This window comes from Anastrepha ludens, chromosome 3 (assembly GCF_028408465.1).
Source record: "Anastrepha ludens isolate Willacy chromosome 3, idAnaLude1.1, whole genome shotgun sequence".
NCBI classification, from domain to species: Eukaryota; Metazoa; Arthropoda; class Insecta; order Diptera; family Tephritidae; genus Anastrepha; species Anastrepha ludens.
The window spans coordinates 45,128,450-45,143,545 of record NC_071499.1 but is presented as its reverse complement, the minus strand read 5'-3'; the positions used below and the strand labels follow the sequence as shown (position 1 = coordinate 45,143,545).

Genomic DNA, 15,096 nt, shown 5'->3' with positions numbered 1-15,096 from the left:
TGCCTGTGGTCTGAGCTTATGAAGATGGAGATGTTGTTATTGTTATAATAGTATTTGTCGTTAAGTTTAATGAAGATGGATTTGTTGTTATTGTTGTAATAGCATACATATTTCCTATATACCTTTGGTGAATGCTTCTAGAGGGATAGTCCTTAGACGGGTATAAGTCCGTGCCTTCCCGCAAGCGCAGAACCGCCTAACGTGGGCACGTAGATGAGTTTGTCAGCGAACCTACTATATTGTATACCTCTTAGCAGCTAAATATTTTAACCAGTTTTGACCATTTTCCTTTTCGGTTTTTAATGCAATTCTTTTTTAATAGTTCATTGTCCAACATAAGCCATATAAATGGAATTTTTGATTTTTATACAAAATTAGAAAAATTCCGCAAACTTTTCATCCTAATTCCAGAATTACAAAGTTCCGAATTTTTAATTAAATTTTCCAGAAAAGTTTTGGGTGCACAATTCTGTATATTCTTAAGTTTTAGTATAATAAAGCGCAAATTTTAAGTTAGAAATCCCTTTTGATTTTTTTTTATCTGACGGTGCTGCGCACTTCTTCATAACAAAACACAACAAAGCGTGCTTTCGTAAGATAGTAGAGAGACTCAAAACTTTCAATGGTTTTTCATAATTTGTTTACTGGAAATTTGAATTTTAAAAATGAATTATTAATAATTGATTCCCCATAAAAAAGTGCATGTAGCGTAGTACACTTAACAGAAGTGAAACTTTCAAGGGAGACAAAGAAAGAGGGAGAGACCCGAGGGAGAATGAGAGAGAGAGGGAGTAAGAATATATATCTTAATAAATTCACAACTTTTGCAGAGAATATAAATAGACAAAATTTACAAAAACGGGGAAGGGTCGACTGGTGTAAGTAAACGCCGGACACAAACCGTGGCAACAACGCGCACCACTCCGAGCGTTTATCACCCGCACAAGCGCAGCGATTCCAGGACCGCAGCAACGGCACAAATTACCGCAAGGCAATACCATTAAATCCGTCGCCGGAATAGATAGCACTTTACAGTACGCACAAGCACTAGCCAAGAAACGGAAATAAGCGCCAGAAAGTAGGCACAAAAAAACGCCAAAAAAAATGTTACCAAAAATGCCCCAAGCAGTAGGCACTAAGAAAATATAACGCCAAAAAGTATGCACCAAAAATATATTTCCTTCAAGTTTGTACCAACAAACAAGTGCCAAAAAGTAGGTAGTCTTATTTCTCACTAGAAATTAGCAACCTCAAAGAACTCAGGAAAAATAGCCGAAAGTGTATCTAAGATATATATAAGGTATAGCTCTCTCTTTCTCCTTTACCTCTATGTTATATCTTTCTTCTCTTTCGCAGAACGAAAATGCCCAAAACGTTGCATGACCTTGAAATTTTACTCCCCATTCTCGCTCGTCCATCGACGTCTAAGAAGTTTCACTTCCAATATTCGTGCTTTCGATACTTGGAGAAAATGCGCAAAAAAATAAGAGAAGTCATTGGAAATTTTGGAATATTTTAAGCATTTACTCTAATACTATAATTTAATTATATATTTTAATAAACACTGAAAGTTGTGAAATTTCGCATGAGCTTCAAATAATGTTTGAAAGTTTTGCATTAAGTTTGAAATACGAATTTTTGTGGTTTTTGTTACAGAATGAAACGCATTTTGCCAAAAAAAAAAACACTAAAATTTATTTAAAAAAAAAAAACAAAGAAAATAGAGTTAAAACTTATAAATGCGTAGTGACCTTATCATTATGCCACTCGCTGCATATAAAATATTCACTCTAATACCCACAAATATTATTTGAGAATAAACTTTTCCTTTCCTACTTATTTTGTAGATTTGAATATAGGCGCCAAATAAATTATCATAAAGAATTTTTGGTGATAAGCACAGCTATCACACTCGAACCTCACTGCATAGGAGAGCGACTTACCAGAAGTAATTTCCATACGTTAAGGCGCCAAAGCTGCGGATATCCGCTTACCCATTTTGGCGCCCTGTTGCCGAAGAGTAAACCGTAATGGGATTAGCACGCACAATATGCACACAAGGTCATCTGGTAATGCTTCCATTCGATGATAATTTATGCCAAGAACAAATTGTTAATGGGAATTTCTTCGTAAAGTGCAAAAATTACTGCTGCTTTATTCATGTTTTTGAAGCCACAAAAATCGGTTGTAATGCGCCCACATGCACGCAAAACCAAATCAAATAAATAATTTAATTCGTTTGGTGAAGATATTGTGCTGCGTAAGTGCTGCATCAATATTAAAGTGCATCGCAGATGCCTGATGATGAGAAACGGGTAAACAGAGAGACGGAGAGTGGGTAGAGGGGCGATAGGGAGGGTGAGTGCGTAGGGAGGGGAAAGTACTGATGTCAACCAGACAAGTCAGCGTGTTGCATTGCCAAAGTAATGCAATAATGTTGGCTCCAGACGAATATTTGCGCTCCCACACATACATACATACGTTCATACGTACACATAATTATTTACATACATTCCTGTTTGAAAGCTTACACACTTAGTTGCCGCCCACTCTCTCGCTCTCTCTGGCACGCATATTAGCGTTTGACTTCAACAGCGCCTTGGCGACACACTTACGAGCCAACAGCTAAGTGTTTTGATAGCGTGCGCTCAAGTATTTGTGATGCGGAAAGCCGCGTAATGCAGCGCCAGCAAAACATTAAATAAACTGATGTGAGTGCGTACATATCTACACCTGTGTTTACAATAATAGCAGCACGACTTTTTGCAAAGTTTCGACTATTTATTTGTTTTTATTTTTTTATAAAAATGCGCTATATTTTGCAAAATTTGTAGTACGTTTTTATTTGTATTTTTTTTTTTTTTAACCTTTAACTTGCAACGTGGTAGTAAATTTTACACTCTCTTTTTTTTTGCTCTCTTAACTGCTCTCTATTTCAATTTTATAACCTCATATTCCCAGTACCCTCATAGTTTAGCACGCTTTTATTATCAGTGTTATCTCGCTTGTCGGAAGGAAGAGTAACGCGGAGAAATTAGACCGTCGGTGTAAAATTTACCACACGTTGTCGTAAGTGTAATATTTGCATGGACAATTTTTTACTACCACATCTTAGTTAACGTAAGTATATTAATTCATAGAAAAAAAAAATTACTACACCTCTACGTTAGCGTTATATTTTAATTAAAAAAATGTTTACCACTAGTCTTTTTATAAATTAGCTGTTCACATATTAGTACTTTCTTAGATACACTTCCAATTATATGTAATTAATGACAAGTTAAAAAAATATGACCACAGAAGATATTACCAGAGTACTAATGGAAGATGATGAGGTTTACGATGACGAAATTTATGATGATGAAAGCGAATTTGATGACGAGGTCGTCGATACAAATTTTTGCCCTGAAATATACAGTGATGGTGACTCAAACTCAGAAACGGATAACGATGAAGAAACGGGATTATCTTTTACAGAAGAAGTCGACAATTTGGGATCTGAACGTGCCTTTTACGGAATAAATCGTTTTAAATGGTCGGCACAAGAACCCCAGCGTTTTAGTATTACTCCCTTGCATAATATCATAAGATTACCAACTTCAGTGGGTGCTTCACATAGCCAAGATGAGCCCGAAAATGTTTTCCAATATTGGTCTCGGATTTTTGATGAAGATATCGAGAACATAATCATTGAACACACCTTACCTTTCAAATTCCGAAAAAAAACTTGCCGTGCCTACTCAATCGGTATTAAGATTATGCAATTCTATAGAAGGAAGTAACAGAAATATAACTGCAGACAATTGGTTCTCATCAATTCAATTAGTAAACATATTAAAACAACGAAAATTAACTTATTTGGGTACTCTAAGAAAAAATAAAAAAGAAATTCCTGCAGAATTTTTACCAAACAAAAGTAGACCAGTCGAAAGTTCTATGTATGGGTTTACAAAAGATATTACACTTTTATCTTATGTTCCAAGAAAAAATCGTTCAGTGGTTTTAGTTTCTTCGATGCATCATCACAAAGCAATTGATCCAATAACAAATAAGCCAGAAATGATTGCCGTCGTACACGACGTTGGCCTTTAGCCGTATTTTACAGGCTGGTAGATATAAGTGCAGTTAATGCATATATTTTGAATCAATCTTCTCGTAATTTCCGTGAATTTTCTAGAGACAATTTTTTAAAAGATCTTGCTAGAAACTTGATTGTTCCACATTTAAAAAGACGAAAACACAACAAAAGTATAACTCGCTCTTTACGGGATATTATTCATACGATATTGGGTTCTGATTCTCTTCCAGAGCCTGTAATTACATTAAAGGAAAAACCTAAGTCGAGCAAACTATGTTACATTTGTTCTAATAAATTAAAAAGAAAAATAACACACACGTGCCTAGAATGTAAAAAACCAATGTGCATGGGTTGTAGCAAACGCTTGTGTATTAACTGTACCAATACTGAATATGACGAGTGACATACAAATTTAACCAATATAGTCATAGTTATTTTTTTTAAGTATTGAAGACTCGAAGCGTGTATTATTTTATAAAAATGTTTATGTATTGGGCTGTGAAAAAATGCCATTTAATTTATCCTTACGTTTTTTTGTACTTTTTTATAAACTTTATAAGAGTGCCTCTATATTTTCGTTGTATAAAAAAGGCTGTTGAAATCAAATAAATATTTTTTACTGAACAACAAAAACTTTTGTATTTTTCTTTTAAATTACAGTAGCTGAAATTAATTTAGATCGGCCCATATAATTGTTAAGCGATTTTAATATATTATAAAAATTTATATTTTATTAAAATTAATAAAATGGTGTAAAATTTACTACCACCTCTACATATACGTTGAAAAATTTCACCTCATCAGTTCATGGTTAAATGCGAACCATTTAGCAAAGCTTTGACTATTTATTTATTTTGATTTTTTTATAAAATTGCGCAACATTTTGCGAAAGTTTGGTTTTTTTTTTTTCAATTAAAACAAAAGCGCGATATTTTGCAAAATTTTGACTATTGACTTGTTTTTATTTTTTTATAAGAATGCGCTATATTTTGCAAAATTTTGACTATTTATTTACTTTTAAAAATTTTTTTTTTGCTAAAGGTTTTGCTAAAGGTTTGACTGTTTATTAATTTAAATTTTTGCTTTTTTCTAGTTTTTATAAAATTGCGCAATATTTTGCTTAAGTTTTCACAATATTTATTTTTATTTTGTTGTCAAAACGCGTGGCAGTGTGCTAAGTATTTTGTTTATTGACTATTTATTTTTTTTGTTCTTCGTTTTTGTTTTTTATAAAATTGCACGACAGTTTCCAAAGTTTTGACTAATTTTCATTAATTGTTTTATACATATTTTTAATCTATTTTTTAAATAAAAGTTGATATTTTGAAAAGATTGCCTATTCATTTTTTCTATTCTTTTATAAAAACGCATGACATTTTGCAATGTTTTGACTATTTAGTTGTTTTTATTTTTTTCTTTTTTCAATATATTTTTATCTATTTTTTAATAAAAATATGATTTATGCAATAAAATACGAGGAAACGTATAACTTAAGTACTCAATCTTTGGGCATAATTAAAAAACAAAAACAAATTCTCATCAACATTTCAAAATTTTTAATTAAAATTGTTAGAAAAATTTTAAATATGTTGGTTTTAAGCCCATTTATTTGTTTTTTGCAAGTTTAGTAACTCAAGATTTAACTTAATTCGTGTAATGTTTTTTTCTGCCGGTCTTGTGCATATGTCCCATATCAAAATATGTGAAGTTTTCGAAAGAACAAGCAAAAACAAAATATATTAAAAATCAACGACAATTTCGACCTGCTTCATACTTGCACATTATTATACTAAAATTCAGTGGCATACCAAATTGCATACCGAAAATTTTTATAAAAATTTTGCTTAAAGATTTAGAAATTTTACTGAAAGTTTATTGAATTTTTTTGAATTCTGCACAAACTCGAAGCTTTGAGTTATATGGTTTTTGTTGTAACGTGAATTATGTTTTTATAAGAAATTTAACTAATTACATTAAACGCAAATAGGTAATGAAATAGATAATGAAATAAATAAAACACGTCACGCTGCTATTATTGTCAACACAACTGTGCATGCAAATTACTTATACGCACTGTTGCACTTTATCGCATACTTCTGTATATGCATATTTATGTACTTATATATATACGCTGACGCTGGTGTTGCTATGCTGGCATGCCAGCAGTTATTTATGTATGCATGAGTTGTCGGTTGAGCTTTGCCATAAGCAGACAATTGGCGGTTGACGACACTGCTTGGTGACATTCTGCATTAGTTTTGTATATTTTTTTAACCGACATTCATATGAAGAATGGATTTTATCAGAGAAACTCAACCAACTCACTAACGCCTTTTATATTAAGTCGCGAAGTATGATTGAAAGGTGTGACACCTGGTGTTTCCGATGAAGTTAAATATCTGGGAGTAATCTTGGATAAGAAGCTGATTTGGGAGACACACGGTTCACTGAAGGTGAATCGCGCATTGAGGGTTTTTCAGCAAAGCCCCAGAGCCTATGGTAAAACCTATGGTCTGAAACCTTCTGTGGTCCTACGGATATACACAGCACTTATCAGACCAATCATCACTTACGCCTCTGTGGTCTGGTGGCGATGGAGCATGGTTAGGTCCACACTCCGGGAACTATACACGCTGCAAAGAAGTGTATGTTTATGCATCACGAGTGCCATGAGTCAACCTCTGGTGATGCCCTAAATGCTATGCTCCCCCTGGATCTTAAGATACAACAGGAAGCAATAAAATCAATGTGTAGACTCCATAAATATGGCTTCTGGCACGAAGACGGCACTTCGGGACACAGAGAAATCTTTAAGTTGCTGTCGGACCAGTATCCACTGTTTTTGGCACCTAAAGATGACCTGATACCCACAGTTTCATTTGGAAGGAAATTTGATGTTAGATTTCCATTGCGTGAACAATGGAGCAATCCAGAATGCATGTAGGGAGGTTTAAAGGATATTTTCTTTACCGATGGGTCCAAGAATGAAATAGGGTCTGGAGCCGGATGGTACTTAAACGATAGTAATAAGTATCACTATGCTATGGGGGGAATGGCAACTGTTTTCCAAACAGAAGTTTTTGCCGTTTTGCTGTTTTCCAAACAGAAGTAGCCGAATGGATAATCGAGAGGAGATGAAGCGGGAAACAGATTGGAGTTTTCAGTGACAGTCAGACTGCATTGAAGGCCCTGGAGAACGCGAAGCAAACCTCAAAGATTGTTCAAGAATGTAAGAAGAAGCTCAATTCTGTCGCAAGGCAAAACAGGCTTGTACTTATATGGGTTCCAGAACACTCCGGTGTTCAAGGAAACGAAACTGCCGATGAATTGGCCAATCGTGGATCAGCGGTGCCTTCACAGGGGCCAGAGCCAATAATCGGAATCAGTTCCGCAGGAATCTTGAATTGGATCAGCGATTATGTATGAAATTTACATAAAGAGCGATGGTCCGGTCTAGAACACCGCAGAACTGCAAAGTGTTTTGTGACAAGCCGAACAGAAAACTGTCGAAGTTTCTACTAAACCTTGCAAGGAAAGATGTTCGGTTGATGGTCGGTATCATTACAGGACACAACCCATGGGGTCAGCATATGACCACCATTAGAATCGTCAAATAGTTATAGTCTGTCGAGTTGGATTTTTGAATTGCAATTTACGGCATTTTAAAAAAAGTATGCGTTTTACATCATAAATGTCTGTATATAAAATTTGTTAAGAAAAATATCAAAAATCCGTCTCGACAGGCTATACAGAAAACAGTTTCGAATATTTCAAAAAAACCGCATCAAAAAATATTGAAAACTATACCTAATCATGCAGACGTGCCGGAAAAAGTGGTTTCGAGAAAAACGAGTTTAAATTTTCAAGTGCTTCTAACGAAGTACAGCTAGCTGGGCGCATCAAACTTTTGTTGGGCAGTTACATTTTCTACCATAACTTTGTATCTATGGGGAATTTTTACAATCGATTTCCACAGAAATATACCCGAACTATAAAGAATAATAATCTGTAAAAAAATAGATTTTTTGAAAATTCTGGGCGTATGCAACCCCTTAAAACAAATTCTTACATGCGAGAACAAAAGAGAGTTTTATCAAAATTCGGAAGAAATTCTCGAATGGAAAAGGAATCTTGATGACATGACAAAATCTAAGTCGAGTAGTGTGTGGATACTATTTAACTCAGCAAGAGCAGCTGTAATAGGGGCAAGATAATAGTAGTTTGAGTAAAGTTTTGTGAGGATCATGGAAGCCAATCTCTGCAGGAACATCGGCGGAATCAACAGAACCACAAATAACATAAAAAACAAACATCAAGGAACTGAAAGCAACGTTCATTAGCAAGATACTCCAGATTTTGTAGCATGCACGGAGCACTGTAGGTTGGTAGTGGATCAGAGAAATTAAGAAAATGCAGAGCGAATCGAATAAAATTCTGTTGTACCCTTTCAATTCAATTTGAATGAGAGGCATAAATTGGATTCCAAACCAAAAATCCATATTCAAGCTGCAGACAAGCTAGACAACTATTTAAATTAATTTTTTCTACATAGTATAGGTATCTTTGAAGTTCCTCGAATGGACCCTTAGAAATGCTAAATGAGCATAAGCGTTCTGCAATGTCTTACTAATGTGATTTACGAATGTAAGCCCATAGTCGAGAGTCAAACAGAATAATATTTCATAAAGTAAAGGGTGGTTAAGTTTCAAGGGCCGGTATTGATTTTGAATAAAATACATTTTTTTAAAGAAATTATCGTAATTTCTCTTTATTATGATAAAATTGGTATGGCTCAATTACGTATAGAACAAAATATCGGGAAAATGGCCATCGCGGCCTCGGCGGCACACCTCCATCCGATGGTCCAAATTTTCGATGACAATTTTTCTGATTGTACGCCCATTTGGTGCGCGATATACATTTTGATTTGAACGCCCGTTTTCATAATAAACCTGAATAACTTTAACGAGTTGCTTGATTGTGTATTTTTGCATGGTTCAAATTGAGTTGGTTTGAAATTTAAAAATGTCAAATGAAATGTAGAAAAAAGAATTGACGTTTAGGTGTGATTTACATTCAATAATGGCCCTTGAAATTTAACCACCCTTAATAAGAGGGAGGAATAATATTCAGAGTTTTTGCAAAGGTGAAATGAAAACAACGTGAAAGCTTATTTTTGGCAGTGCAAGCGACACTCTTGCTGCACTAAAGAAGCATCCGTTTAGCAATTAACCTTACTAATAAGTTTTAGCCCATCAACATAGAGTAAAAACTTACAGTGGCTAAGGCAGACCCTAATGTCTTTAATAAAAAGGGGGAAAAAATTGGCCCAAGTATACTTCTCTATGGGATTTCCGAGCAGGCTACAAAATTGTAAGATTTAGTGTTTTAAATTTCTGCAAACCATTTTCTTTTGGATAGTTAAAAGCTCAACAATTACATGAAGTGCCCGAAACAGTGTCAAAAGCTTTTTCAACGTATGTAGTGTTGACTTGACAATTACGGTGGTCAAGAATTTTCAAAAATCGATTTTATTTTTAATATTTCAAAAGTATACGCTTTTGAGAATATACTGTAAAATTTTTGAAAGGAAATTCCCAGTACTTTCGATTCCACGGCCATTTTAGCAGGTAGAGTCAGATTCGTCACGCGGCGGCATCAATGGACGCATTATCCACTCTCAAAACTTTAAACTCAATTATTTCAAAACTACTTTTTTCGTCCTGGTGTTGTCAAAAAAAAAAAACAAAAAAAAGCTATTCCACCGAATCGTCTGAAATTTTAGTATTTCGTTCAGAACATCCACGGCTATCGCCCGTATTAGAATCATATTATTATTTCAATTATTTCGTATTTTTTTGATTAAAAAACTGAAAAAATCCCGAGCTTTTAGAGTGTCAAATTCAAAACCGCGCCATTTTGTCAATTTTTTTTTTTATTCTGGTACGGGCATAGCTACAGTCATACTCAATAATAATTTTTTTGGTTTTTGTGTTTCAGATAAATAGGAGAGCCAAAATGGACAACACCGTCCAGGTGTAATTTTTCGGTAGGGTCAGCTTCAGCGCCATTTTTAAAATTATTAAAATTAAAAAAACTGTAACTTCTTTTACATACAAAAATTAAAAAAAAAGTTTTTGGTTTAGTTAAGTTAAGTTTAGGGAATTTTCAAAATTTTTTTTTTACAATAAAAAAAAACCAAAAACGATATTTAAATTTTTTAGGCTTTTTATGTAACTTCTTTTGCATACAAAAATTTAAAAAAAGTTTAAATATCGTTTTTCATGTTTTTTATTCTAAAAAAAGTTCCTGAAAACACCCGAAATTTTCGAGCTCTAGACTACCGTATTGTGACACAGTATTGTGAAAATACCAAGGGATTGGTAACAGGATTGGCTAACAGTTAAAACTATGCTGACGTGTGTCTATATATTATATATTTGATAGTAAGTAGGAATTTATTCTTTACTAATTTTCGAAGAGTTTATATAATAAAGGGTGGTTAAGTTTCTAGGTCCGGTGTTGAATTGAATAAAATACAAATTCTTAAGGAAATTATTATCATCTCTCTTTATTATGATAATATTGGTATAGCTGAATTACATATGGAACAAAATATCGGCCAAATGGCCGCCGCGGCCTCGGCGGCACACTTTCAAAGACCACCAAATGCAAATAGTTCCTTATCTATTACTTTCTGGAACATTGAATTGCTAAAGATTTTTCGTTAGCAAACTTTGTCATGTGGTTATAAATTTGTTCAATAGTTTTGAAATAAATAAATACAACAAAAAATTTTCTTTACCTCTTTGCTTTGGCCTCTATTGAATTGAATAAACTTCGGAATTTAAAGCTTTCTAGTGAAATCTCGTAGAGATTTTTAAGCTCGAAAAATATCAAAAGTTTAGTGTGTAGTAGACAAAAACCATACCCATTTGCCTCAAAAGAATTAAAGAAGCAAAATTAACTAAGGATTAACAACTAAAATTAAGAATAAAAAGGCTCGAGATCCATTTTGGAGCTGTGGCTGCCATGAAATTTTGAGTCACACAGATATGTACGTATATATTAAATAAAATTGCATTTGTTTGTATACTCACATCTGCACTTTCTGGTATACGCACATATTTAGCAGTGCATTTCTGTGGTTTTGTGCATTTAAATTTCGTAACCATACCGCGCGCGGGGAAGCTATAATCCTTATTAACACCAACCAAAGATTGGCGGTGAGTCAACTCTGCGGCAAGCCGCTGTTGCTAAGCAAGATTTTACTTGCGGTGGTCGAAACTGTTCAACATCGTTCAAGCATCGTTCGGTTGGTGAAACTGACCATCATATTTTCTGGTTGATCATTTATGCCGAATTTGAATGGTGTGCTTCATTTATTTCAGAGGTTCATATATTAGATATACATATATGATTTTTTTTTCTGTTTTGAAAATTGCCATTAAATGGAAGGGTGGTGTGGTTATTGGCGAATTTCATCCATTTTCACTACCAATTCCACTACCTTGGAAAAAAGAGTAATTCGTGTACTGAGTTCTATTCAAATGATTTATTTTTGTTCGAGCTATTGTACCGACGAACGGACAGGTATGGCTAAATCGACTCCTCTCATCATTCGGAACACTTTTTTATACCTATGCCCATATCTGAAACGATTACACAGGCCGACAAAATTTAACCAACATTCAGAACCAGAAACCAGACTATATATTTCCGAAGGTTTATGATGCGTTGAATCCAAATCTGGCTTCAGAATTGCTCTATCAGCTCTGGTTTTCAGGTGTAGGAAAATTTAGAAACATGAAAATTTCAAAATGCGATATCTCAGCGAAAAAATGATATTTGAGCAAACTCAACGCGATTTGAAAAACGAAGGCTTGTATTTAAAGATGCCATCCTTTAATTTTGGTGAAAGAAAACATCTGCAAGGCTACATAACCTCAAATATGGGCAAAAACGGTGATTTTTGCACTTTTAGGTTAGGATATCTCGAAAACCAGAGCTGATAGAGCAATTCTGAGGCCAGATTTGGATTCGGCGCATCATAAACCTTCGGAAATATATAGTCTGGTTTCTGGGTCTGAGATGCTGTCGGCCTGTGTTACTTTATGCTCTTGCTAACAGCCGTTATGTGAACGCAATCATATACACTTTTGCAGTTGTGCGTGCATATGAATATATATTTAATATATGAATTTCAAGCTGTTTTGATACCAATGTGCTAATATTATATTTTGTAAACAAAAAATAAATCTGTATTATATATTTCTGATACAGATCAATGATGTCTAAATTAAATTAACATACATTTTTGTTCAAAGTAAATAAAACAGGTGGCAACTCTATTCAAGAACGTTATTGAATTTCGATGAATATTCATTTTGCAGCCTTCTTGAGCTTTAATTTTTATTTTTTATTCTTTATTTAATATTTATATTTCAGAAAAGTGGCAACCCTGTTCATAGACATGCTTGATTATAGCTTCCCCAAACTGTTTTAATAAATTTAAATTACCTTATTTGCAATAAAAATTAATTCTATATTTCTTTTTAGAGGTAATTCATTGCAAAATTAATTATAGGTTTGAGCTTTCTGAATCGCCTATCGCTTGACGCCAATATTGTTTTACTGTATTCCAGAGAATACCCTAAGGCGTGACCTCAAGTATTTTTCTCCCAAACCCCCCATAGGCAACTAAAATCAACATAAAAACAAATATGAACCTTTCACAAAACCTCTGCCAGCCCGATATCACTTGCAAATTGTTTTGTGTGCCATATCCCCAAAACGCAGGGTCAGCTTCTACTTCTACATAATCCTCCGCATACAATGGATAAGAGTGCTGGTTTGGTTATTTATTGGATTTTTGATAAAATATGTATGTATATAGATAGTGGTGGAGTACATAGTTCATAGTTATATTTTTATGATTACTAGAGCAAAAAATTTAAAAAATTGCTAGTTTTTACGCGCCTTTCACTGCAATTCTTCACAACTGCCACATACAGTGGTTTCGGGGTTAGTATAGTCCACAGTAGCATTTTTGCCATAGGGCTTCTCAGCATTCACTTCTAGAACATATCTGCCTCTTAACTTATGGGGCACAGCATACCCCATTGGATATTCACTGCCAACACATTTGCCCTCCTGCAAACTATTCAAAGAGTTGCAGCGCTTTGCCAGAAAATCATCTACATTATTTGGGTAAACCGACTCAACCCAATATTGCCAAACGATTTCATGTGAGCACGCGGGACTATTGCAAGCGTCTTGTACTGGGAATTTACCACCTACATAGAAATCAACATGACCAAATGCTTGGGGTTGCCCACTTACACCAGGATCCGTGTGAATGATATCAACAAAGTCAGCATCGCTGGAAGATATGACTGTGAGTTCTTCGCCCTCATTGAAACAGGGAAAAGCTGGTTCAAGGCCAGTTACGTAGGGCAATGCTTTCTTAGTCAAATTGCGGTAATAACGAGCAGCCGAACCCACTATTTGTGCACCCAGGCTGTGACCAATTATATGTAGTTTTCCAATATCTATAATGGACTCCAAACGATGTATGCCTACGGCAAGATATTTGCCTATTTTGTCGGTATTCTCTGATGACCAGCTATAGAGTGTGTTTATGTAGTTACCTACATCTAGCGCCTGAAAAGAACTTAAATAATTAGAAACCCTTGAAGACAATCAGAGTAATATTTGAAAGTAATAAATTTTTAATACCAGATAATTAGTATCACCGCGACAATTATATGCCTGGGCAAACGCGTCATGTCGCTCATTATTCACAGTCGTAGTCCAGCCGGTCGCAAATATAACCGTATTCTTGTCAGGGTCAAAATCTTCATCCTCTCCCAAGCCAGATGGATCTCCGACTGGATATTCTCGTTTATCGCAGGGTGTGCGAAATTGAAATTTTATATCTCCGAGAGACGGATCATATTGATCAGGAGTTTTATCCTTGCCCTTGGCAATAACCGTCGAACCTTGTAATTTCAAGCTAACAAATTTAGTTGAGAAATCTTATTTTAATGCTCGTCGAGTGAACGGACACTTACAAAGGGCATTTGCAACGCTATAAAAAATTTCAGCAGGCAGTCCTTCAACTATATTTTTAATGGTCTTGAAAACGTAGTCTGGTCGCAAAGCTCCAGGTGCACTTTCAATTATACCTTCGCTAATTTGTTCCAATGAATAAAGTATATCCTGTGCTGTGAATTCCAAGGCAATGTTGGTGTGTAGTATTGAGAAAAGCGAAATTAGGAGAAATAACTTCATTGTGCTGGGTGTCTCCAATAAATCCAAGTTGCGCTATGCAAGCAGTTCACGACAGGTGTGTGTTCGTCAGCGAGTGCTTGCTACCAATTTATATTTATTTTGCGCAAAGCGGCGGCGTTTTTTATTGCTTTTCATTAAATAGTAGGCTGCTTATCTTAATTGGGTAATAAAAATAAAACCCTCTTAATAGAAAGAATAGCCAATTTCCCCGGAACAAAACAATTTTTCAATTACTATTTTCGCCTATTAATTTTAGGGGAATTCCAAGTTTTCTCTTTCGAACTTCAAGTTTTTCACTTAAAAGTCGGCTCCCGCTGCTTTTTTGTTCTTTAGCCGCGTTATTGCTATTCTCAAATCATTCTCACCTTTCAAATCTCCAGGCCCTGATGGGATCTTTCCTAAGATGTTACAGGAAACTCTTGATAGTATTCTACCATGGCTAATGGAAATTTTCAAAGCGTGTCTAAATCTAGGTTATATTCCAAACAGCTGGAAACTTGTTAGGGTCGTCTTCATACCAAAGGCAGGCAGAAGAGGACATGAATCAGCGAAGGACTTTAGGCCGATCAGTTTGTCGTCCTTCCTTGTTAAAACTTTGGAACGGCTTTTAGATATGCACATTAGAAGTTCGCTGGAGAGCTTTAGTATATCAACTGCACAACATGCTTACCTCAAAGGCAAATCGACGGAGACAACGCTTCACGAGGTAATCCGAACAATAGAGG

General features: G+C 34.8%; 1 protein-coding gene across 1 annotated transcript; it reads right to left on the bottom strand.

The window, feature by feature from the left end:
* Positions 1–12,804: 12,804 nt before the first annotated feature.
* On the bottom strand, positions 12,805–14,445 carry LOC128856396 (vitellogenin-1-like). The gene is made up of 3 exons (XM_054091693.1): positions 14,152–14,445; positions 13,817–14,079; positions 12,805–13,741 (listed from the first exon to the last, which is right to left on the bottom strand). The coding sequence occupies exons 1-3, from the start codon at positions 14,369–14,371 to the stop codon at positions 13,061–13,063; spliced, it is 1,164 nt and encodes a 387-aa protein (XP_053947668.1). The 5' UTR covers positions 14,372–14,445; the 3' UTR covers positions 12,805–13,060.
* Positions 14,446–15,096: the final 651 nt, after the last annotated feature.

Bases quoted from the DNA above. Each gene is read 5' to 3' on its own strand.
- LOC128856396 (XM_054091693.1), bottom strand. From the start codon at position 14,371: ATGAAGTTATTTCTCCTAATTTCGCTTTTCTCAATACTACACACCAAC. The intron at 14,080-14,151 runs GTAAGTGTCCGT...TGAAATTACAAG, and splicing joins TAGCGTTGCAAATGCCCTTT to GTTCGACGGTTATTGCCAAG. The intron at 13,742-13,816 runs GTATTAAAAATT...AGTTCTTTTCAG, and splicing joins GCGGTGATACTAATTATCTG to GCGCTAGATGTAGGTAACTA.